Source organism: Procambarus clarkii, chromosome 62 (assembly GCF_040958095.1).
Source record: "Procambarus clarkii isolate CNS0578487 chromosome 62, FALCON_Pclarkii_2.0, whole genome shotgun sequence".
NCBI classification, from domain to species: Eukaryota; Metazoa; Arthropoda; class Malacostraca; order Decapoda; family Cambaridae; genus Procambarus; species Procambarus clarkii.
This window is the reverse complement of record NC_091211.1, coordinates 28,927,084-28,953,195: the sequence shown is the minus strand read 5'-3', so window position 1 is coordinate 28,953,195 and position 26,112 is coordinate 28,927,084. Positions and strand designations below refer to the sequence as shown.

The 26,112-nt window shown below is 44.2% G+C and overlaps 1 protein-coding gene across 4 annotated transcripts in view; it reads right to left on the bottom strand.

Moving 5' to 3' along the window:
• Positions 1-5,565: 5,565 nt before the first annotated feature.
• LOC123766408 (uncharacterized) overlaps positions 5,566-26,112 on the bottom strand; it is a 291,287-nt gene continuing 270,740 nt past the window's right edge. For 2 of the 4 annotated variants that reach the window (XM_045755480.2, XM_069308426.1), the window contains exons 2-3: positions 16,885-17,005; positions 5,566-10,735 (exon numbers count right to left, since the gene is read on the bottom strand). In XM_045755480.2, the coding sequence (XP_045611436.2) occupies positions 9,118-10,735; positions 16,885-17,005 (1,739 nt within the window). In that variant the 3' untranslated portion in view covers positions 5,566-9,117. Of the gene's footprint in view, positions 10,736-16,884; positions 17,006-17,319; positions 17,467-17,776; positions 18,147-26,112 lie in introns of those variants that run through there. The other 2 variants (XM_069308428.1, XM_069308427.1) reach the window with 2 other exon arrangements.

Sequence of the window (26,112 nt, the reverse complement as noted above, 5' to 3'; positions counted from 1 at the left end):
GGACGTGGTCCGCAGGCCCAACGTCGACTAACCGTCTACCCAAACACCAATTAACGTTCGCATGAACATTGTGAACATTCTATTTACAAAGGTCAGCCCTAAACTCCAACATTATTAACTAAGAGTTTTAATTACTAGTCTCACATTCCTTGAAATATTATGGCTACCAAATATGGGAATAAATAAATATAAAACTATAGGCAATTGATATGCTAACAATCGCCCTGGCCATTCCCAAATATTGTCAACCGCCCACACGGCTAATTTCACGTGACATCCACCACCAAAACAAACCTTACACACTCTACCCAGCTATCTATGTTATATATATATATATATATATATATATATATATATATATATATATATATATATATATATATATAATGTATATATATCTATATACACAAATCTTATACAACTGACAGCAATATTTACTTAGAGAAAACAATAATATAATACGAGGTTCGGGAGAATTGGCAGAATCTTAATAAGATTCGTGACAGCTATCCCTCCACTAATTTTGTGGTGGAGGGATTAGTACCACTTGGAGTGATTCAAGTGCCACTTTGAGAGTCACCAGGGTAGTCCTCGCCCCCTTGTTACCTGTAGAGGTACACCCATCAGTCCACCTGCTATATACATGCTGCAGGTACACGTGTGTTAAAAATCAAGTTGTTCAGAGGCCCCCAAGCATCTCTTGCTGCCAATTAAAAACTTTTCAACTTTTATAATATCAAGTCCTTATGAATTTTCTCATCGTTAGCAATTTGGCTAAAGTCTTTACGATATATATATATATATATATATATATATATATATATATATATATATATATATATATATATATATATATATATATATATATATATAATATTACACAATGGGATTTTAACCTTAAAGGGAGCCATCGGTGTCACTGAAGTAAAGAGCAGCAGCAGCCAGTGCCACTACACACCTGCAACAGCAGCAGCCAGTGCCACTACACACCTGCAACAGCAGCAGCCAGTGCCACTACACACCTGCAACTTGCAACACGAACAATAATGGCCAAAACAGACACTAAAACCTACATAATAACACAAGAAAATGTCGGCGTCTTAGGTTAGAGGGCGGCCTGAGATGTGACCAAACACGTAAGGTCGTGTGAACGGTTACTGTCATAAAGTTAACCTCTTTTTGCCATGTCTTGCTCTTGTAAGGCCTGATACAGTGACGAATTTAGCATCAAATCTTAGTCGTTCCTTCTACCCTAGGGGGTCGGTCGGCCGAGCGGACAGCACGCTGGACTTGTGATCCTGGGTTCGATCCCGGGCGCCGGCGAGAAACAATGGGCAGAGTTTCTTTCACCCTATGCCCCTGTTACCTAGCAGTATAATAGGTACCTGGGTGTTAGTCAGCTGCCACGGGCTGCTTCCTGGGGTGGAGGCCTGGTCGAGGACCGGGCCGCGGGGGACACTAAAGCTCCGAAATCATCTCAAGATAACCTCAAGAAGATTGTGTGTGTGTGTGTTTACTAGTTGTTTACTAGTTGTGTTTTTACGGGGGTTGAGCTTTGCTCTTTCGGCCCGCCTCTCAACTGTCAATCAACTGTTTACTAACTACTTCCCCCCCCCCCCCCAGGAAGCAGCCCGTGACAGCTGACTAACTCCCAGGTACCTATTTACTGCTAGGTAACAGGGGCACTTAGGGTGAAAGAAACTTTGCCCATTTGTTTCTGCCTCGTGCGGGAATCGAACCCGCGCCACAGAATTACGAGTGTGTGCGTGTGTGTGTGTTTAGGATCAGGCTTCACTTCTTGAACTCCTCCGTTCGTACCTAGCTTTGAAATTATGAATCAAGCTGCCTCTACAATCTGCTCGTTTAGTTCATTCCTCTTTCCTAGTATTGTTCCTATAGTAGTGGTCTCACGTAGGTGGTGTAGTAATCTCAATACCGTCTTGTTAACGTTCAGAATGCTGTCCTGATTTTCGCCAGGTTTGAATGTGCTTCTTGTCACTTGTTCCCCCATTTTCATCACCTTAAATTTGCTAATGTTGAAGTACATTCCCATTGCTCGTAACAATTATGTAGCTTGTGAAGTTAATGTTTATATATATATATATATATATATATATATATATATATATATATATATATATATATATATATATATATATATATATATATATATATATATATATTGCGTCTCCATTTGTCACAATTCTTCTTTTTATATTTACATCGTCTGTAAATATTGACATGTAGAACTTTACCCCGTTGTTCATTCATAAGCATAAACAATAGCGTGGTTCCTGGCCCTGATCTTTGAGAGTCACCGCTTGTTACATAACTCCCTTCTCGCAACCTCACTATGATTTACTAGCTTCTGTCTGTTAGGTCCTCTTACTTATTTCAGTGGTATGTGTCTGAGCCTGTCTGCATTCCTGTGCGCCTGGTTTCCTTACTAGAGGGCGAGGGGGGGGGTGGGAGGCCTGGCCCCATCTCTCCTGGCACCTGTTTCAGACCAACAAAGGGTTCCTATTCGGGTCATCGGACTCTCCACTGCAGGGGTCGATTGTGAGGGACTGTCCGTGTAGGTTTGGTGTCCAGGCTGGGGCGAGAGGGAAAGATCTTTGCACCGGTGAATAAGAATTTATGATTCCCCTGTTAAAAAGGGAGGGGGGGCACCGCTTGGGATTGATTGTTGCCGCCGAAGGCGGCTAGTTTAATTGTGCACCCCATACTCATCCTGTGAGCGGTATTGTGCACCCCATACTCATCCTGTGAGCGGTATTGTGCACCCCATACTCATCCTGTGAGCGGTATTGTGCACCCCATACTCATCCTGTGAGCGGTATTGTGCACCCCATACTCATCCTGTGAGCGGTATTGTGCACCCCATACTCATCCTGTGAGCGGTATTGTGCACCCCATACTCATCCTGTGAGCGGTATTGTGCACCCCATACTCATCCTGTGAGCGGTATTGTGCACCCCATACTCATCCTGTGAGCGGTATTGTGCACCCCATACTCATCCTGTGAGCGGTATTGTGCACCCCATACTCATCCTGTGAGCGGTATTGTGCACCCCATACTCATCCTGTGAGCGGTATTGTGCACCCCATACTCATCCTGTGAGCGGTATTGTGCACCCCATACTCATCCTGTGAGCGGTATTGTGCACCCCATACTCATCCTGTGAGCGGTATTGTGCACCCCATACTCATCCTGTGAGCGGTATTGTGCACCCCATACTCATCCTGTGAGCGGTATTGTGCACCCCATACTCATCCTGTGAGCGGTATTGTGCACCCCATACTCATCCTGTGAGCGGTATTGTGCACCCCATACTCATCCTGTGAGCGGAATTGTGCACCCCATACTCATCCTGTGAGCGGAATTGTGCACCCCATACTCATCCTGTGAGCGGTATTGTGCACCCCATACTCATCCTGTGAGCGGTATTGTGCACCCCATACTCATCCTGTGAGCGGTATTGTGCACCCCATACTCATCCTGTGAGCGGTATTGTGCACCCCATACTCATCCTGTGAGCGGTATTGTGCACCCCATACTCATCCTGTGAGCGGTATTGTGCACCCCATACTCATCCTGTGAGCGGTATTGTGCACCCCATACTCATCCTGTGAGCGGTATTGTGCTCCCCATACTCATCCTGTGAGCGGTATTGTGCACCCCATACTCATCCTGTGAGCGGTATTGTGCACCCCATACTCATCCTGTGAGCGGAATTGTGCACCCCATACTCATCCTGTGAGCGGAATTGTGCACCCCATACTCATCCTGTGAGCGGAATTGTGCACCCCATACTCATCCTGTGAGCGGTAGCGCAAAAAGCATTACAGAGGGCACAAAAGGTCTTTATCAGACCTCATCTTAGATTATTACATAAACAATTTGATGTATCATTCACACCTTATTCATTCGATGCACCTCTTCCTGGCACTGGGCTAGCACTCTGCTTCCCTTGGTGCCCCTGGTAAGTGACATTCCTTGGCTCCAGGACCCAACCTTTTAAATCATGTATATGGAAAACGAAACCACCAATCAAATATTTACCGGTGGGATAGCGAAGTAAGACAGTAATTGGAGATGGGGCTCTGTAATCCCGGCTCCGTTGGGCCCAGACCAGGCCTAATACCTGGTTAATATAACTGATCCTCTCTTCCCAACCCCCAACCCCCCCTCACACTTCCTTCACAGGGGCGAACCTCAGGCGCTCCAGTTGTCACTACCTGGAGTAGTCCCTCTGCCTATTGGTGGTGCTGATAATGCAGCCCTCTGCCTATTGGGTGCTGTTATTGCAGCCCTCTGCCTATTGGGTGCTGTTATTGCAGCCCTCTGCCTATTGGGTGCTGTTATTGCAGCCCTCTGCCTATTGGGTGCTGTTATTGCAGCCCTCTGCCTATTGGGTGCTGTTATTGCAGCCCTCTGCCTATTGGGTGCTGCTTTTACTGCAGCCCTCGGCCTATTGGTTGTGCTTTTTTAGGCCTGTTGGTGCTGGTAATGCAGCACGTGTCTATTGGTGCTGTTATTGCAATTCTCGGTCTATTGATGGTGCTGTTATTGCAGCCCTTGACCTATTGTTTTTTATTATTATTTTATACTACAGACGTGGTCACACATTTACAATGCTAAGCAGCATATATACATTAACCCTGTCCATGGAGGACAGAAGAGATTTGTTAAACATATAGTTCAGGGATTTTCTGAACATTCACAGAAGGTGATAGTGCTTTTAAAATGCTAAGCTAACCTACATGCGTAAATACATAGATACACAGATTTACGTATGCCCTACATGAAGTGTTCGATGTGTCTTTTACATAGTGTCATTAATGTGCATTTACAAAGGTGAAATGTAAATCTGATCAGCTTCCACATACTCTTTATACACATACATACATACACATACATTTGTCTCTTTTACTCTGACAGGGTGAGATAGCCGATAGAGAAATTAGTGTGTAATTAAGCACTTAACCACACAAGGTGATTAAGATGCTTTTACAAGCTCAGGTTATATATTTACATCACATACATTGTATAATTGATACATTACATGGTCAATATTGGGTACAAGTTCAATATCTCATCAAGTGTTCCAGTATTCATATAGTAGTTACAGATTTCAGCATACCTTAGCCCAGGAGGGCAAATTCTACATGCATTCTACAATTGGTGGCGCTATTAATGTAGCCCTCGGCCTGTTAAGACCCGATCTTACATCCACTATGCTTACAAAACGTGTAAATCATTACTAGTAAAGCGAGATCATATACAGCTAGGATTAGAATGAATATATATTTATTCTTATCTAATTTTCCAAGTTAGCAAAGCAGAATATTTATTTGAAGCCTTATACAATCCTCAGTGGTAAGCATACATCCTGAATTGTACGGTATATTGTTCATAAATTATGCACCATGACCTACCTGTTCAGTTCCTGTACATTCAGCCCTGCTGTTTCCAACTTGGGCACGAACAGGTTCACACCGCTGCCGCAACAGATGACACAATACGAAGTAACATCTTTGCTTTTAGGATAGAAAAAAAAATGCTTGACTAAATAATACCATGACAGTTTTATTCAATGTTCAATACAAAACTTTTTACTTTGGCTCTAATGTATAAGATAGGCAATGATAATGGCACTCATTATGATCATGACAGTTATGTATATACAGTACACATGATTCAGGTATTGATGAGATCTCCAGAAATATTTCTCGACTCTCTGCCAGTCATACACACGAATCAAGAGCAAACTTTACTTAAACGTTTGACAATGACTTATTTTAGAACTGTTGAAACTGTAGAGAGGAACAGTTGCAAGTTTAACACCCAGGCACCTCTGTTTACATACAACGAAGGTCATACATACTTGAGTTTACTTGGTCATTTTGCTAACCTTAAAAAAAATACCTTTGCTTAAAGAATTTCGGCTTAGCAAGTTTACTTGAAAGCTATACCTTTAAATAAAAACATGATATAGCGGAAGTTTGAAAACTTTATTGAAAGGACAGTATTTCAAAGTATTCGCATGAGGAATACAAAATACTGTTCGACTTTCTCTGCCCATAAGGTGTCTTGGACAGTTTAGTGAAGTGGCAATGAAAGCAGACACAAACCTCAAGTTTGATCTTGTATAATGTATAAATTCCAACAGTAACACTTGTGAAGTGTGTGTCTGCACTATGCTACTTCATAACAAAGGATTACATGGGATGCAAAGCTGCAAACTTTTCCTAATGTACAAGAGCTGGCATTTAGTAGGAATGAATGGACGAATATAACAATAACCAACAAAATTATAAATAGCGTTCGAAATGAAAGGGAAACATATACAAAGGAATGAAACATATGAAGACAACATAATAGACTCATCCTTGATATACAGAGCAAATGATGTTTCACCATGTTGAAATATATGCAGCAGCACTGGCATATAAAATTGTAGTTACAAAAGTTGTGCACATATGCATATATCCTAACACCTGTAAGTATATCAACGTTAAATATGAACATAATGCATGAGTGGAGAAATACCAAAGCCAAAAAGTCCAGAAAATACTGTAGAGTGCGAGATGGTGATCTGGAGACTGTAATTCACTATCTTTATAAAGTGGAACAATCTCTAACTTTACAGCAAGTTGAGCTTTAAAACATCTTACAATGTTCATATTTTCCCTAGAGTCATTTTTGCCGATATTGATTTAATACTGTCATAATATCTAACAGATAAAAACACACTTTAAACAAAATCAGACTTGTAATTCGCCAACTGCATAAGTGCTTATAAAAAGAGAAAAAAGGTGCACTTGAATCCCAATTAGGGTTTTGATATTTTTCTTGGAGAAAACTTTTTGTAATATATTAATAATAATAATAATAATAATAATAATAATAATAATAATAATAATAATAATAAAATGGTGGACAAGCCTGAGGCAATCTTATCTAGCAGGATAGTATATGCCGTTTCCTCTATTCATTCTTTAGCAACTTCACCGAAAAATTTATGTAACAAAAGCCTAAGAAAAGAATGGATGTAACGAGGTGTTAACATGCGCCGTTAGTAATAGCAACGGTAATTATGAAAAAGGCAAGACTACGTCACATTATAAGCGAAATAAGACCAAGTTCAAACAAGTACTTGATAGTACGAAGTTTCTATCAAGTTCGTACTCAAACTTCCTATCATATTTCATCCATTATTGTGGCTTATTAACACTCGCCTTATTATTACTTATTAGGACTGTACTGACTTTGCCTGTTAACACCTTATCTTGCGTACATTCCTTATGCTTTAGTCATATTAATTCTCACTCTTACACTCCTTAAATAACAACCAACCCTGTTCCAATATTTTGTCAAATTTGTATGCTTCGCATTGTCTTTTCGATTGTATGCATTTAATCCCAACTCTCCTGAAAATCATTTTTATGCTGTTCTGACAACTTAAATCGATCTTCACTTTAAATGCGAGACGAGGCACATAATGCACTCTGACATGTAAATACGGCGACACCGAAAAGTGAGACCGTATTGGGTAGAGATTTGCACACATTACCAAAGGGGCTTTGTCAAATCTATACTGTTCACACCAATATCATGTGCCTCCTCCCTGTGTGCTGTGGAGTACTGACAGCTTGATGTATGAACTCTCACCACATATGACAAAGTCAATATAGTTATTTGCTGTTTGCAAACAAAATGTATTAAATTCGATTATTTTTATTTGCAACGTTTGTAGAGTTGCATTCTCATCCCTGTGGTTGTAAGCCAAACTGTTGATTGTGAGAACAAACACCATGCAACAGCTTAATTGTGGATAACGTGTCATATATTAGAAAGCTTTAGCGCGTGAAACACTTTCCACAATAAGGGACCTGTGCCCACATACATGTCTTTCCTGAACTGTCTTGTCACTTAACTTTCCTCATACTGCTTGCTACATTCTTGTAACTTTTTTAATTGTTTGGGATCTATTCTTATATCTCCATTTAGACAGTCTGAATCCATGTTCCATCTCGCCATTTATTAAGTACAGTATTTCAATTTCTCAAAGTATGTCTTGTATTTCTTCCAGCAATGTAATGGTCTTAAATGCCATCAATATATAAACTTAAACAGTAATTATTAAATATTTTGTCCGAGTCTGCTCCATTTGTTAAGCATGACTTCTATTTACAATTAAACCTGCACAATTACCACAAAACTCCAGTGTGAATACACAACACACCCGTCTCTCTCCCACTTTTCTAATCAATCATTTGAAATGCTTAAAAATAGTGAACTTTTTAAAACACACCTGTCTCTCTCTCACTTTCCTAATCAATCATTTAAAAATGCTTACAATTAATTAACTTTTTAAAACGTGAACATACAATGCCCAGTATTGTTTAATATCTGTGAGGCACACTGCACTTCACTAGCAAAGAACAGCATCAAGTGTTGCAATACTGCAGCAAGGTATCATAAATCACACGTATTAACGGCAGTCTCCTCTTGTTTTGCCTATTGGGTAGAAGCAACAGTAAGTGATAATCTGACAGATAAATGAAATGATATTTACATGGCATGATATGGTATCTTATAGAAATCACAGTTGGACCTTCATTCCACTAAATAAGAGGCAATCCCTTCCTGTGTGGTTAATCTCATCAAGCCACCCACCATTGCAAATGGAAGTTTGTAAAACACGAGATTATTCTTGTACCGATTGATGAAAACATGTATCCAGTAGCATGTATGACGTTGTTGACATACATTGGACAGATCAGAACTGCACCATTAATGTGCATTGCACATTGCAACCAATACTTGTAAAAACAAATTGTTTATCTCGGGTGAGAAACAGTCCAAGGAATAGGGATTACCTCTAAACTATGTTGGGACGTTGACACCCCTATTGAGCATCGCCCACCACCGGCCACTTGACAAGTCTCCCACATGTCCCTTGCAGCACAAAGGGGTTATTCCATTCTTGTTCGAATAAAGCAGAATTATCTGCATTATGAGGGCACGTATGGAGTGGCTAGTGGACGGGACTAGACCACAGGTGAGAGTACACCAGATAAGGCACATAGATGACACTAAAGATATTATGATCACTTTCTCCTGACTGCAGAGGCAGGAGGGTCAGTCGATCTCAATGATGTACCAGGATTGAAAAACCCAAGATGCATGAGTGTTTCAGTGACACGTGCCACCAGTGGCTCGCGGTACCTCCAAATTGTGGTATCCAAGATGGTGCGGTTCTTGTATTCTTGAGAACACGATTTCTTCAGAGTGGTTACACAGTCTGCACGGTAGTGCTGTAAGTGTGCGTCTTCGGTGTCTATCGCGTACGATGAGCAACTTCCACCAAGACAAGATAGCGGAAAGTGGTTATGGAGGGTTAGTACTCGCTCGGGGTCGTGGAAGCACTTAACATATTGCCCAGGTTTCGTGTAGTTATGAGAACGATAAACGTGCTGCAACATGTGCATGTAATGAGGGATCTCTCGGAACCATCCGTGAGAATGTCGCATAGTGTCCATGAAGTAGACGTTACGCACATTATATGAAGCTCTGGGATCTTTCTTGGTCTTGAGCGCCTTGGGTACAACAGTTTCCATCAGGCTCTTCCAGGACATAGAACTTTTAGGCATGATGACTTCATCTGTGTCAAGTAACGCAATATATTTGTAACGGTACATATTTTTGTAAAGACAGTCATTATAGGGGATGAGTTCGTTCTGGCGCTTGTTAGTGACCTTAGACTTTAAGTACATGTGAAGGAGTCCGGGAATGTTTGGCTGTTCGCCCGGCAACGTCAGTTTGGTTACTTCTACGCGCCCTTGTTCTTCATAATGCCTTAATATCTTAGATATATTAGGGTGCACTTCAAGTTCATACAGAAATACTTTGTTTGCACCTAGAATGAAGAGCATCTCTAACCACTCCACCAATCTCACGCTCAAATCATCATGTAGAAAATCTAACCCTTTCACACAAACGGCAAAGTTTTCTTTTTGTCCCCCTTTGGGTCGGTTGTTTATAACCCTGAGATTGGTAGTGGCCATGTCGCACGGCCGCTCTACGATGGAGACCGACTCTGGCACCAGGTGACGGTAGCCGGGTGGTACTTGGCATCCTATCATGTACGGCTGCATCAACCCGTTCTTATAATTACCCCACTTCTTATACCAAATATATTTATATTCCCAAACTTTGGAAAATACTGGTTCCTTATGTCCGTCAAACCACAGCTGGCAGTAGGTCTTGACCTTGGGGTCCAAACGATCAATCATACCTAAAGTGCGTATCACCGGTTTCATGGCCACCAAAGTTCTGTTATCATAATAGGAACCAAACAGATGAAAAGTCCCATTGCTAGTTTTCAGTGTCTGCCAATACACGTTATTGAAGCTTATATCATAGAGGGAAGGGAACTTTGCACACGTTTTGTTTTTGGAGAGAACTTTTCCTTTATACTTCTGCCAGTACCGAACTGGCAGGTTGGGGATTTTGGCTTGGATCAGCTCCGCCAAGTCTTGATCCGATAGCGATGGAGACTTGTCGACGGATGGCTCCAGCTCGAAGGGATTGAATTCCGTAGTAGCATTTGAAGTCGTCTCTGTTGTGGAGAGAGGCGGTGCGCGGGTCTCCACTATCTTCTGCAGCAGGAGGCGGCCAGTCATCGTCCCTCCCCGGCTAAATCCAGACTCCTCTTGCCCAGAGAACCTGAAACACCATTATCATGATTACTGTGAAATTACTTCACATCTTTTATGTTATACAGATTGTATAATATTTAATACCTTTCAATTCAAGTTACTGTAACTTAATTTGCAGGTCATTGTTTTTTCCTGAATTAGGACTAGAAAAACGTGTTTTTCCCAAGACTGAATCCAAGTTGGCCGAAATAAACATTTAGAATACAAACAAATAATGGAATCTTGAGTTTACACATTAAAGTTGCTAGACTTAACATGTCGAGGTTGCAGACTAATAAGATTGTAAGACACTAAATTGCAACTTACTGTCTTGCAAAGAAAAAACAGTTGATAAAAGTAAATTAAACAATTTTAAGAATAATTTATCCTTTGTAAAACTGCTATAAAGTAAAACTTGTTTAATTACTAATTTACGTTTTTCATGACGCATCTTCACTGATACATTCCATACTGAATTAAATATGAGAGCGTGACTAAATGTATGACAAAGAGATAGGGAGAGAATGAGGAGCAGCAAGGGTTGGAAAACTGCTGTAACAGTCAACACATTTTGTTGGTCCAACTACTGGGCTTAAATGTCATAAACTATTAAAAATAAAAGACAATATCATGTTATAGAGTTTTTTGCTTAACTATTTTTAGAGTCGTTGAATTTGCCCGCATCAGCTATCTCATAATTAACATAATTAAATTTTAATTTGAGATAGCTTAACGGGTATAAAATACAGCTAACATTTCACTCTTTCCATCGAGATAATACATTACCATTAATTAAAGCTAATGTGTTTAATAAGGTTATATTATGCTCCTGGTTACACAAAGGTACCATCTGGGAGGTGAAATCCTGCACGAGTCAAGTACAGAGAAAGATGTTGACCAGACCACACACTAGAAGGTGAAAGGACGACGACGTTTCGGTCCGTCCTGGACCATTCTCAAGTCGATTGTGAGATTTGAGAATGGTCCAGGACGGACCAAAACGTCGTCGTCCCTTCACCTTCTAGTGTATGGTCTGGTCAACATAATTTTGCCACGTTATTGTGACTCCTCGCCTGCATACAGAGAAAGATCTGGGGGTTAATATCACACCGAACCTGACCCTAGAAGCCCACATCAGAAGGTCATCGTCAGCTGCACACGCTAGATTGGCCAACGTAAGAACCTCATGTGGAAACTTGTGTAAGGAATCGTTCAGGACCACGTATACCACCTATGTCAGACCAATCCTGGAGTATGCAGCTCCAGCCTGGAGTCCATACCTAGTTTTAACACAAGACAAAGTTAGAGAAGATTCAGAGGTGTGCCAACAGACTGGTCCCAGAACTGAGAGGTATGAGTTACGAGGAAAGGCTACGGGAGCTAAACCTTACGTCCCTGGATGACAAGAGTAAGGGCCACCACTTACAAAATTCCTAGAGGAATTGACAGGGTGGACAAAGACAAACGGGTGGAACATGAGCAAGGGGACACAGATGAAAACTGAATACCCAAATGAGACACACACATTAGATTTTTTGTGTGTCAACAGTAGTTAATAAATGGAATGCATTAGGAAGTAATGTGGTGGAGGCTGACTCCATACACAGTTTACAATGTAGATATGATAGAGCCCAATAGGCTCAGGAACCTGTACACCTGTTGATTGACAGTTGAGAGGCGGGAGCAAAGAGCCAGAGCTCAACCCTCTCAAGCACAACTGAGTACACACACGCAAGCTACAGGGGCCGGTGGTTGAGCAGACAGCACGCTGTGCGCGAGATCCTGTGGTCCCGGGTTCGATTCCGGGCGCCGGCGAGAAACAATGGGCAGAATTTCCTTCACTCTGATGCTCCTGTTACCTAGCAGTAAACAAGTACCTGAGAGTTAGTCAGCTGTCACGGGCCGCTTCCTGGGGTGTGTGTGGTGTGGGTGGAAGCGAGAGAAAAAAAATAGTAGTTAGTAACAGTTGATTGACAGTTGAGAGGCGGGCCGAAAGAGCAGAGCTCAACCCCCACAAGCACAACTAGATGAATACACGTACTGTTGTGTATGCAGTTAGACAACAACTACGGAATATCATTGTTCATATTCGATATCATGTCGTATATGTATATTAAATACAACGTTGCAGCGATTGCTGGCTCCAATGGGTGCCACTAATGACCTCAACTAGGGACTTGAAATTGTGTGACCGGGAAAACGTATATTAACAATCAACGCCAAAGAAAAAAAAATTATTTGTTTTCCAATATATGTTCTTTTTCTCGGGTATAACAAAATTGTATGACACTGCAGGTTAATAAAAACAATTATATTCTTAGTGCTAATGACTATTGGGAGTGGTGTAGGTAAACTAACTGCCCCTTCCCCGCCCCAGAGTATTGAGGAGTTTAATGTTTCCCTCAGTTTGGAATGAGAGCCGTGCCTGAGGCGACTCACAACTTGGGGACTAAACAAGTTATTTCATTAATAACCGGACACAGTGAAATTAGAAGAACATGATATGAACGAATTTTTGGAGCAGGACGGAAAGATTTTCTCACTATCCCATTATTGTGATTCTATTGTGCATTTGAAGGGAGCGTTTAGTGGAGAACTCCATTACTAACCCCCAGAGTGTGATACGGGCTGCGTGTAAGACTTGGGTTGGCAACTACTTCTGAACCTCCAGACTCCTACTGGATAAATGAACAAATCCACAAGGGCCGTGACGAGGATTCGAACCTACGTCCGAGATCATCCCAGACGCTGCCTTAATCGACTGTGGATTTCGGCCCTTGTGGATTTTTTTTTTTTTTTTTTTTTTTTGGAGATATATAGAAGAGTTGTTACATTCTTGTACAGCCACTAGTACGCGTAGCGTTTCGGGCAAGTCCTTAATCCTATGGTCCCTGGAATACGATCCCCTGCCGCGAAGAATCGTTTTTTCATCCAAGTACACATTTTACTGTTGCGTTAAACAGAGGCTACAGTTAAGGAATTGCGCCCAGTAAATCCTCCCCGGCCAGGATACGAACCCATGACATAGCGCTCGCGGAACGCCAGGCGAGTGTCTTACCACTACACCACGGAGACTATTTGTTCATAGATGCATCACGTTATTGTGATTTGTGTGTCCTACTGGGTCTGAATGGCCTTAATTGTGTGACCAACCTGGCCCCAGGCTGGGCTCGGGGAGTAGAACTCTCGAAACCCTCTCAAGGTATACTCTAGGTATGTTTTACCTTTTATCATTGTGGTTCATGGGTTAAGACGCGCGTCTGGGGTTACCCAGGACCCTGGTTCCATCCCAGTTCTGCTCCACAGAATCTCTCTAGTGTATTATATGCATTTCAAGTGGATTCCACCCTGTGTTGGCCTCGGAGTACATGGTGGAACTAATGAGCTAGCGAACGTTTATACGTTTAAAGGATGACTACCTTACCTTATAAGCAGCAATCTAGTGTGCCACAATAGGCCTAACAGACCAAGAGCCTCAACTAAATTGTATCATAAAGTCACCCAAGAAGAGTCATAGCTCTACAGCTCAGCCACCTCTGACTGCAAATTTGTCAACCCGTTCTCGCACTTTCTTAGTCAATATTGACTTATTAAATACGTACATATGTGACATACTAAACATACTAGTTTACTTTGAAAAGCTTCATAGAAAACACCGACCTTACCTAACCTTCTTAGTATGTTAAGATAAGCGTCTTATTGCTTCGTAATTACATTACTTAACCTATACCTATAATAGGTATACCTACCTAATAATTACAATTATTACTTAACCTATACCTATAATAGGTATACCTATAATAGGTTAAGTAATAATTGTAATTACGAAGCAATAAGGTGCTTATCTTAACATACTAAGAAGGTTAGGTAAGGTCGGTGTTTTCTGTGAAGCTTTTCAAGGTTAACCTGGTTGATACCTGGTTGATGGGGTTCTGGGAGTTGTTCTACTCCCCAAGCCCGGCCCGAGGCCAGGCTTGACTTGTGAGAGTTTGGTCCACTAGGCTGTTGCTTGGAGCGGCCCGCAGGCCCACATACCCACCACAGCCCGGTTGGTCCGGCACTCCTTGGAGGAATAAATCTAGTTTCCTCTTGAAAATGTCCACGGTTGTTCCGGCAATATTTCTTATGCTTGCTGGGAGGACGTTGAACAACCGCGGACCTCTGATGTTTATACAGTGTTCTCTGATTGTGCCTATGGCACCTCTGCTCTTCGCTGGTTCTATTCTACATTTTCTTCCATATCGTTAACTCCAGTACGTTGTTATTTTTCTGTGTAGATTTGGTACTTGGCCCTCCAGTATCTTCCAGGTGTATATTATTTGATATCTCTCTCGTCTTCTTTCTAGTGAGTACATTTGGAGGGCTTTGAGACGATCCCAATAATTTAGGTGCTTTATTGCGTCAATGCGTGCCGTATATGTTCTCTGTATTCCCTCTATTTCAGCAATCTCTCCTGCTCTGAAGGGGGAAGTGAGTACTGAGCAGTACTCAAGACGGGACAACACAAGTGACTTGAAGAGTACAACCATTGTGATGGGATCCCTGGATTTGAAAGTTCTCGTAATCCATCCTATCATTTTTCTGGCTGTCGCAATATTTGCTTGGTTATGCTCCTTAAACGTTAGGTCGTCAGACATTATTATTCCCAAATCCTTGACATGCTGTTTTCCTACTATGGGTACATTTGACTGTGTTTTGTACTCTGTATTATGTTTAAGGTCCTCATTTTTACCGTACCTGAGTACCTGGAATTTATCACTATTAAACATCATGTTATTTTCTGATGCCCAGTCGAAAACTTTATTAATATCAGCTTGAAGTTTTTCAATGTCCTCAGCCGAGGTAATTTTCATACTGATTTTTGTGTCATCTGCAAAGGATGATACGAAGCTGTGACTTGTATTTTTGTCTATATCTGATATGAGAATAAGGAAAAGCAGCGGTGCAAGAACTGTACCCTGAGGTACAGAGCTTTTCACTGCACTTGGACTAGATTTTATATGGTTGACCGTTACTCGCTGAGTCCTGTTTGACATCCAGTATCCAGCGTCCAACTTTACCGGTTATTCCCATTGACTTCATTTTGCTATCACGCCATGGTCACATTTATCGAAAGCCTTTGCGAAGTCCGTGTATATCACATCAGCATTCTGATTTTCTTCTAATGCCTCAGTGACTTTGTCGTAGTGCTCAAGTAGCTGTGAGAGGCACGATCTTCCCGCTCGAAATCCATGTTGGCCTGGGTTGTGAAGGTCATTGGTCTCCATGAAATTGGTGACCTGACTCCTAATCACTAGGTAAACTAGTATGTTTAGTATGTCACATATGCACGTATTTAATAAGTCAATATTGACTATACGAAAGTGCGAGAACGGGTTGAAATTTGTACACCTGGTGTACATATGACTGCAAATTACCTGTGATGCAAAACTGTCCGCATACACTAGTGGCCTACATCACTACGTTTAAAATTTCAATAATTTGAAATCAACTATATTCATAAAATATGTATCCACAATTACAGAGTATTGTTAGCCAAGTGTTACAACTGTGTCAGGCGTGGGCTCTGTATGTATAGCCTCACAATGCGGCCCTTGTCCTTGTATCGCGGCCCGTCTGTAGCCCAGTGTTCCGCTCAACCATTCCCGGACACAGCAATGACATTTAGACAAGTTTCCTAAACACCTGATGCCGCTGTTCACCTAGTAGTAAATAGGTACTAGGAAGTTATGCAACTGTTGTGGAGTTGCATTTGGGGGGGGGGGCAGGTCAGTGGTTGGTCTAGAGGGACCTCAAGCCTATAATGCTTCTGTATACGACACTGGGAAAGGAAATATAAATAAAATTGAAACATGGTCAACATATACGTGAATACCTGACCAACCAGGCTGTGATTTACACGTCAGGCTGTGATTTACACGTCAGGCTGCGAGCAGCTGCGTCCCACAGCCTGGATGACCAGACGACCAACCAAAAGGCCTGGTCGGAGACCAGGCCGCTGGGCCCGTTCATCCCCGAAACCTCTACAGGGCAGCACAAGGTATGTAAAATGCTTAGGTTAACATTAGAGTGGAGTTGTGATTATGTAACTCAGCCTTTGGCCCCCGCCCCTGGGAAGGGTAAAGTGGTTGGTGGTGAAGTACAAGCAATATGGTGGAGGTAAGGAGAGAGACTCACCTGAAGACGAGGTAGCAGAGAGAGCACCAGAGGAGGAGGAAGTAGAGGCCCCGTCTGAGGGCCCGCGTGGGGCACCACCGCACCACCCGCTTGGCCGCCGACACCACACTCATCCCGCCCTCTGAAACACATCAAACATGTCACACTCATGTCGTTTTAACTCCTGTACTTAAAATTGCGCATCAACATCGACGACATCAACGACATGTCACTCTTCACTAAATTGCGACATCAAACATGTCACTCATGTCGTTTTAACTCCTGTACTTAAAATTGCGCTCTTCTGAAAACAAAAATACAATCCTATAATAAATAAATAGAAAATAAACATGGTTGTCCACTGATTAGTTATGCACCCGGCAGTTGTCACAGGTGGAAGGATCAGCACTGACTCAAGCTACAGCTACACCACCACTCAAATTAGCCAAAACCGACCTGAGCGTTCCTTTGAACGTTTCTTTTGAACGTTTTCTTGGAACGTTTTCTTGGAGCGAAAAAAAAATTCTGCCGTTCCCACTTGAAGGTGATCAAAGCGTCGACCCCCATCCACCAGTCATACACACGAACTCGATCCAGTGAATTATGGAGAACTGTTTAGGACGGGCGAGTCACAGGATTATTGACAGATTATTATTGATCAATAATAATCAATATTATTATTGATTATTATTATCTCTAGAACACATGTTGGCCACACAAGGACAAGTCTTGTTTAACGACATACAAATGTATCAAGTATGCGATGCGGTTCTTTGATAATCACTGCTAACATGGCGTCACTGCAATGGGGTCACTGACAGAGCTATCAATGTAAACTTAAAAATAGAAACTGGTAACTACGGTATGCAGTTTAATCACGCAATGATCCTGTACCGCAGTAATCAAGACTCACTTTACCACCGAAAGTTCCTGCGTTCTATTCCCGGCCAGGACGGAGACGTTGGGCACGTTTCCTTATATTTGATACTTCTGTTTACATAAAGGTAAATAGGTCATCGGGAGCTAGCCGACTGTTGCGGGTTGTATCCTGGGGAAGGTCAGTAACAAGCAATCTTCTAACACGGGTCAGTAACACCGCACATCCCGGTGACTCGTATGATACTGAGCCAGGGATTGGCGTTAAGTTCACGACGGGAGCGTCGAACCTTGTTATCTACCCAGCAGGGAGTGGGTACCATAGTGACGGTACTGGCGGGTGGCTGTACCACCAGGTACCATCAGCAAGCACCCACAGCACGGCCGACAATCACACATTCAGATATTATTACTCAGATATTACAATCTTGCTTCCTCCAGTAGTGAAAGGTAATTTCCTCTGGTCAGTGGTGTGACGAGGCATGACTCCACCTGAGTGAGTGACCGTAATCCTCACCAGCACCGCCTCTACACTACAACCCCGCCAGCAACACCTCTATTCCAACCTATAATATTACGTCTGCAACAACAACAACAATGTGGATGTTACGGTGTAACATTCCTAGCTTGGTAACCTGCACACCCTGACTCGCCCAGGTGGGCCAGCACCCGCTCCCCCCTCGACCTCCCGACTGGGCCCAGGTGGGCCAGCACCCCCCCACCCCGACCTCCCGACTGGGCCCAGGTGGGCCAGCACCCCCCCACCCCCACCTCCTGACTGGGCCCAGGTGGGCCAACACCCCCCCCGACTGGGCCCAGGTGTAGTGATCATCACTCACAGCAGGCAACACTCTAGCGCTGTCAATAACAAGCTGTACTCATTACCATCAGCACCTGAGTCAATCCAAAGTCCTTCCGTATCACATGTTTCTTCTCATTCAAGACACAAGACTAATCGACACCTAAGCCGTGTAAGTGCTCTGCTTGTATCAGTTGTTTACACACTATTTCAGTGATTGTCAGCACTAATAGGAGTGGATATGAGGCCCTAGAGACGAGTCAACAGGTACACACAGGTGTGGTCTCCGAACACTGTGTGACTCTACTTTTATTTATTTTAACAACAGCTGCCATGATTAACACAGCTTGTGTATATTAACTTGAAGACGGCGTAGTAATTGGGTGGTCACTCGGCACAACTAGCAACGTAATCTAACCATTATTTATGTCAGTGGAAAAGCTGAACCTTTTACTTAACAATATATATGAACATAAACAGTAATTATTAAATATTTTGTCCGAGTCTGCTCCATTTGTTAAGCATGACTTCTATTTACAATTAAACCTGCACAATTACCACAAAACTCCAGTGTGAATACACAACACACCCGTCTCTCTCCCACTTTTCTAATCAATCATTTGAAATGCTTAAAAATAGTGAACTTTTTAAAACACACCCGTCTCTCTCCCACTTTCCTAATCAATCATTTAAAAATGCTTACAATTAATTAACTTTTTAAAACGATAAAATGCCCAGCATTGTATAATATCTGCGAGGCACACTGCACTTCACTAACCCACCCAGAAGGGCGGGGGCACAGGATCTAGTGTTGCAAGGAATCATAAATCACACGTATTAATAGCAGTCTCCTTTTGTTTTGCCTATTGAGTATGCTGTGTTACCTGTACTCTAACTCTAGGGAAGTTGGTGTTCCCCTGACGAGTGTGTTCCCAGGGTGTTCCCCTGACGAGTGTGTTCCCAGGGTGTTCCCCTGACGAGTGTGTTCCCAGGGTGTTCCCCTGACGAGTGTGTTCCCAGGGTGTTCCCCTGACGAGTGTGTTCCCAGGGTGTTCCCCTGACGAGTGTGTTCCCAGGGTGTTCCCCTGACGAGTGTGTTCCCAGGGTGTTCCCCTGACGAGTGTGTTCCCAGGGTGTTCCCCTGACGAGTGTGTTCCCAGGGTGTTCCCCTGACGAGTGTGTTCCCAGGGTGTTCCCCTGACGAGTGTGTTCCCAGGGTGTTCCCCTGACGAGTGTGTTCCCAGGGTGTTCCCCTGACGAGTGTGTTCCCAGGGTGTTCCCCTGACGAGTATGTTCCCAGGGTGTTCCCCTGACGATGGGAACACGTGGACGTGTTCACGGGGACTTGTTCACGTGGACGTGTTCAATTGTACGTGTGAACACGGCAACTACAATATTACTATTTTTTCTAAGTCAAATTATCACCGGCCTAGTATCAACTCCTGGCAAAATCCTATTAATTAACTAGAAATTTTGTAATAAATTTTATATAAAATTAGTTTTAAGAGTAAAAGGTTTTGTAAAAGGTTAAAAAAAAAAAAAAAAAAGAGAACAATGGCCGTAGCCGGGCCTCACCTGTTCGGCTTAACGTGCATCGATTGCCATTGAGCACAGCAAGCTGGGCTTCTGGCCCCGCCCGCGGGACACGTGGCAGCTTTCCTCGCAAATGCCAAAAAATATGCAACGTTGAGGCGCTATGAAATACTGCACTCAAAGTATGTGTGCTGTTTTCATGCTCTCGCAAGACTAAACCGCCACCATTGTTAAAAATGTCCATTGACATGTTTAACAAGTCATGGGTTGAAACGTCACACGCCTGAGAACAGTGATCCTCGGTAAATGAGGCACTCTGCGTGTGCGTGCGTGTGTGTGTGTACTTACCTAGTTGTAATCACCTAGTTGTGTCTGCAGGATCGAGCATTGACTCTTGGATCCCGCCTTTCGAGCATCGGTTGTTTACAGCAATGACTCCTGTCCCATTTCCTTATCATACCTGGTTTTAAAATTATGAATAGTATTTGCTTCCACAACCTGTTCCTGAAGTGCATTCCATTTTCCCACTACTCTCACGCTAAAAGAAAACTTCCTAACATCTCTGTGACTCATCTGAGTTTCAAGCTTCCATCCATGTCCCCTCGTTCTGTTACTATTCCGTGTGAACATTTCGTCTATGTCCACTCTGTGTGTGGGTGTGTGCGCGCGCGCGTGTGTGTGTGCGCAGCACGACACACGAACGACCTCCAGCAAGGGACGAGCCAAGAGTGGTAAATGAAGTCCAGTATCAAGTGTACAATAACAACAAGGGAGGCGCTGCATGTTTCTGATCCTCAACAGGTTACATACACAGTGTCGAGGTCCACGGGGATCGAACCACGTTCTCCCAACAACTGACGAAGGATTAACTACGTTGTGACCAACGAGCCCAAGCATGCACCTAACACATGATCTCAATTAACTCAAGATATTTGGAGACTTCAAATGACTGGAGATACGATCACCAGAGAATGGTGACAGGGGAATGACCATCATGAAACTGTCCATCAGTTCCCCAGCAGAGATGAAGCAGTGCCCGTACACACACACACACACACAATCCGGTATATAGCGTGTGTATACAAACTTGCCAATTATGCTGTGTAAACTTTTAATTGAGCATAGTGTTACTGCATAAACCAGGCGTCTCTTGCGCGCATACCAATGAAAGAGAACATTGCTTACTGGGGATTCGCATGTGTCATGTGGATAGTAGGGTCTCCTGCTCCAGGGACACGAGAACTGGCGTGCGTGTGTGTGTGTGTGTGTGTGTGTGTGTGTGTGTGTGTGTGTGTGTGTGTGTGTGTGTGTGTGTGCGTGTGTGTGTGTGTGTGTGTGTGTGTGTGTGTTTTCAGGTAGCAAGCGTTTGTGCCAATACATAGAATCAACATTTTATTATGAAACAATGGAATCATGGCCAGTGACGAAGAGTAAAGGGGGGGGGGGGACGCGGTAACATGATTTAAATATATATAAATGGATGAATGAGACTATTCATCTACACAAAATAGAACCTGAGCCAGTAAACAAACTGGATTACTTTAGATTCAGGAAAGGTCTAGGTAAATATTGATTTTTAACATGTTTATTCATTTATGGAACAAATTACCAGTAATATACGTTGGATCACTACACTGTTTCAAGAGTATGTTCTATACGAATGAATTTGGGTGGGAATAAAGAGGACTTAGAGCGGAGTCATCAGTAGGGGTCACGGCTTATGAAAGGTTACAACCAAGTCAGCGAGCAGGTTCGAATCCTCATAATTCCACCTGATTTTCTCAAAATAATAATGTCACTCTCCCTCCACCGCCCATCTTCCTGCCCTCCCTCCACCGCCCATCTTCCTGCCCCCCTCCACCGCCCATCTTCCTGCCCCCCCTCCACCGCCCATCTTCCTGCCCCCCCTCCACCGCCCATCTTCCTGCCCCCCCTCCACCGCCCATCTTCCTGCCCCCCTCCACCGCCCATCTTCCTGCCCCCCCTCCACCGCCCATCTTCCTGCCCCCCCTCCACCGCCCATCTTCCTGCCCCCCCTCCACCGCCCATCTTCCTGCCCCCCCTCCACCGCCCATCTTCCTGCCCCCCTCCACCGCCCATCTTCCTGCCCCCCCTCCACCGCCCATCTTCCTGCCCTCCCTCCACCGCCCATCTTCCTGCCCCCCCTCCACCGCCCATCTTCCTGCCCCCCCTCCACCGCCCATCTTCCTGCCCCCCTCCACCGCCCATCTTCCTGCCCCCCCTCCACCGCCCATCTTCCTGCCCCCCCTCCACCGCCCATCTTCCTGCCCCCCCTCCACCGCCCATCTTCCTGCCCCCCCTCCACCGCCCATCTTCCTGCCCCCCCTCCACCGCCCATCTTCCTGCCCCCCCTCCACCGCCCATCTTCCTGCCCCCCCTCCACCGCCCATCTTCCTGCCCTCCCTCCACCGCCCATCTTCCTGCCCCCCTCCACCGCCCATCTTCCTGCCCCCCCTCCACCGCCCATCTTCCTGCCCCCCTCCACCGCCCATCTTCCTGCCCTCCCTCCACCGCCCATCTTCCTGCCCCCCTCCACCGCCCATCTTCCTGCCCCCCTCCACCGCCCATCTTCCTGCCCCCCTCCACCGCCCATCTTCCTGCCCCCCCTCCACCGCCCATCTTCCTGCCCCCCTCCTCCCTACATTATTCTGCCCACATCACTTCCTCGATACTAATCAATATCGGCGATACCATTGGCAATTAGCAAAGTGGAAGCAGTGGGTGGTCGAGGAATGGCGTCTTAATATGTTAAGTGCCCTGCCCGCCTTCTTTCACTGACCAATCCAATAAGCAGTGCAGTGGCGGCTTAATAGGTTTTAAAACCAATTACCAGGAACATTTGAAGTCACGGGAAACTACACCTTACGTATTAGTGGCTTTATTGTACTTGCTTGTATCTCCACTGTTCATGTTTCATATATATGTCTCCACTGTTCAGGTTTCATATATATGTATCCACTGTTCATGTTTCATATATATGTCTCCACTGTTCATGTTTCATATATATGTCTCCACTGTTCATGTTTCATATATATGTATATTTGTATATTATTACGGAAAAAAATCGCAGTAACGTTATACATATCAATGAGAAAATCAACTGAAGCAATGAGGACTCGAACCCCCGATCAGGGTATATCGTGTCGGGTACAGTGCGCGGGTTATCTGGAGATGATTTCGGGGATTTTTAGTGTCCCCGCGGCCCGGTCCTCGACCAGGCCTCCACCCCCAGGAAGCAGCCCGTGACAGCTGACTAACACCCAGGTACCTATTTTAATGCTAGGTAACAGGGGCATAAGGTGAAAGAAACTCTGCCCATTGTTTCTCGCCGGCGCCTGGGATCGAACCCAGGACCACAGGATCACAAGTCCAGCGTGCTGTCCGCTCGGCCGACCGGCTCCCTAAAGTTACCTCTATGCCCCAATTGATTTTAATAATAATAATAATTATTATTATTATATAAAGGATATAGAGGATGAGAAAGGACACGATACAAATCATGGCCAGCCACATGGCATCCCCTAAATAGTGGACAACCTCTCGGCGCCCTTCACAAGACAACACGTGCAAGCTTTTGGACGGGTCCTTCAAGATGTGTTCAGCAAGTATATGTGTGTTCATTAACAGGCGTGGAGACACAGGTGCTCGCCCGCCCTGGGAAAGGTAACTTCTCTTCAAGTCAGGATCGCCACGATAACCACCATGACACCACCAGTGACCTCAACAGACCCAGACACACTTGAGGTCACATGACCAAAGATAACCACTCCAAACATCTACCACCTACGGGCTACTCATGCCCGTGCCACCCCCTTGTGGTGACTTAATCATCAATCATATCAACACTGACCTGTAACGGCTGTCAGAAGGTTTAATAGGTATATCCCCGCCTGAGTCGTGTGTGACGAGAGGTTTTATCTCATCTCAATGTCTGTTTACTCGCCCCAACTTCAAGGAGTATATAAATAGACTGGATTTTCCTCGCCAATCGCTAACTGGATAGAATAAAATACACGCCTCGCTAACCGACGATATTGGCACATGAAAAGTGCCGCTAAACTCATGCCACCGAACACTTGGTAATCATAACGTCAACTGTTTATACATAAACAAATTAGCACTGTACTAGGCTGTGTATATACACAATTTTACTGAAAACTAGAATTCCAGTTTCATTTAGATCAATAATATATTAATGAGATCATTGAAAATATTTACAGTGAAAATGGGTAAATATTTTATCATTGATTATTTGAAAATATCCACAACACTAACTTCAAATCTCAAAGCAAGTTGTTGCAAGTTTATGTTATAAACTGAACCATTTTGGATTATGCAAAGTCCTTCACACAGTGATAAAATCAGCCGCCCTTTCAGACACTTCTAGGTAAGGACTAGAGTATAGTGTGCGAGTGAGTGAGAGTGAGTGTGAGTGAGTGAGTGAGAGAATGAGTGAGAGAGTATGAGTGAGTGAGTGTGTGAGAGTGTGTGAGAGTGTGAGAGTGAGTGAGAGTGTGAGTGTGAGAGTGTGAGAGTGTGCTGTGTGAGTGTGTGAGAGTGTGAGAGGGAGTGTGAGAGGGAGAGTGAGAGGGAGTGTGAGAGTGAGAGGGAGTGTGAGAGTGAGAGGGAGTGTGAGAGTGAGAGGGAGTGTGAGAGTGAGAGTGAGAGGGAGTGTGAGAGTGAGAGGGAGTGTGAGAGGGAGTGTGAGAGTGAGAGGGAGTGTGAGAGAGAGTGTGAGAGTGAGAGAGAGTGTGAGAGTGAGAGGGAGTGTGAGAGTGAGAGGGAGTGTGAGAGTGAATGTGTATGTGTGTGTGTGAGAGTGAATGTGTGTGTGTGTGTGTGTGTGTGTGTGTGTGTGTGTGTGTGTGTGTGTGTGTGTGTGTGTGTGTGTGTGTGTGTGTGAGAGAGAGTGTGTGAGTGTGTGTATTTCAATGGGAGGGTGACACACTAGGTGGGTTACGGATGGACTGTCTTCGTTCATCACTTGCCAGAGTTAGGAAGAGTTAAGACCAGCCAAGACCATCATTTGATGAGCCGCCTTGAATATTCATGACACCTAATTCGTGCAATAATTTGCTTCCGCTTTGATGGCAACTTTTCTCCTTCCGCGACGATTAACTTCGGCTGGCTGGATAGGTGGGCGAGGCTCCCTGGCTGGCTGGGTGGGCGAGACTACCTGGCTGGCTGGGTGTGACTTCTCTGGCTGGCTGGCTGGGTGTGACTTCTCTGGCTGGCTGGCTGGGTGTGACGTCTCTGGCTGGCTGGGTGGGTGTGACGTCTCTGGCTGGCTGGGTGGGTGTGACGTCTCTGGCTGGCTGGCTGGGTGTGACGTCTCTGGCTGGCTGGCTGGGTGTGACGTCTCTGGCTGGCTGGCTGGGTGTGACGTCTCTGGCTGGCTGGCTGGGTGTGACGTCTCTGGCAGTGTGACTTCTCTGGATGGGTGGCTGGCTGGCTCTGAATGGCTGGTTGATTGACAGGCCATCTGACCCGCAAACACATTCCAAAGAGGGTGTGTCAACGAATTTTCAGAACGTCGCGAAAGTCGCCTTTAGTTTCCTGTAGTTTTTCAACACCCACTAGAGCGTTCTTGAGATACAGCGGATTTGGCATTAACATTATTTTTCCAGGATTGGGTTCTTGTTTACGAAAGGCGACAGTAAAAAGAAAATGCGAGGCAAACCTGGTAATGTACAACGTATCAACCTTCCCCCCCCCCCTCACACCCCCCAAAATAAAGTGTGTCCCATTATTCAGCTCAGCCTCCTGTTGTGGTAGTACTTATAGGAAGGCTGAGGACCATAGCACATGTACCGACGTACAACGCAATTAGTGGAAATCTGTAATATTGAATTTGGACAAACCGGTAACGATTTTCTACTTATGTTCAAAATTAACTAACTTAACCCTCCTAGGTCTATAATATGTACAATATATAATAATAATATATAATAATGTATAATATATAATATGTATAACACTATACACGCTATCTGCGGCCTTATATAGTACAAGTGCGCGCT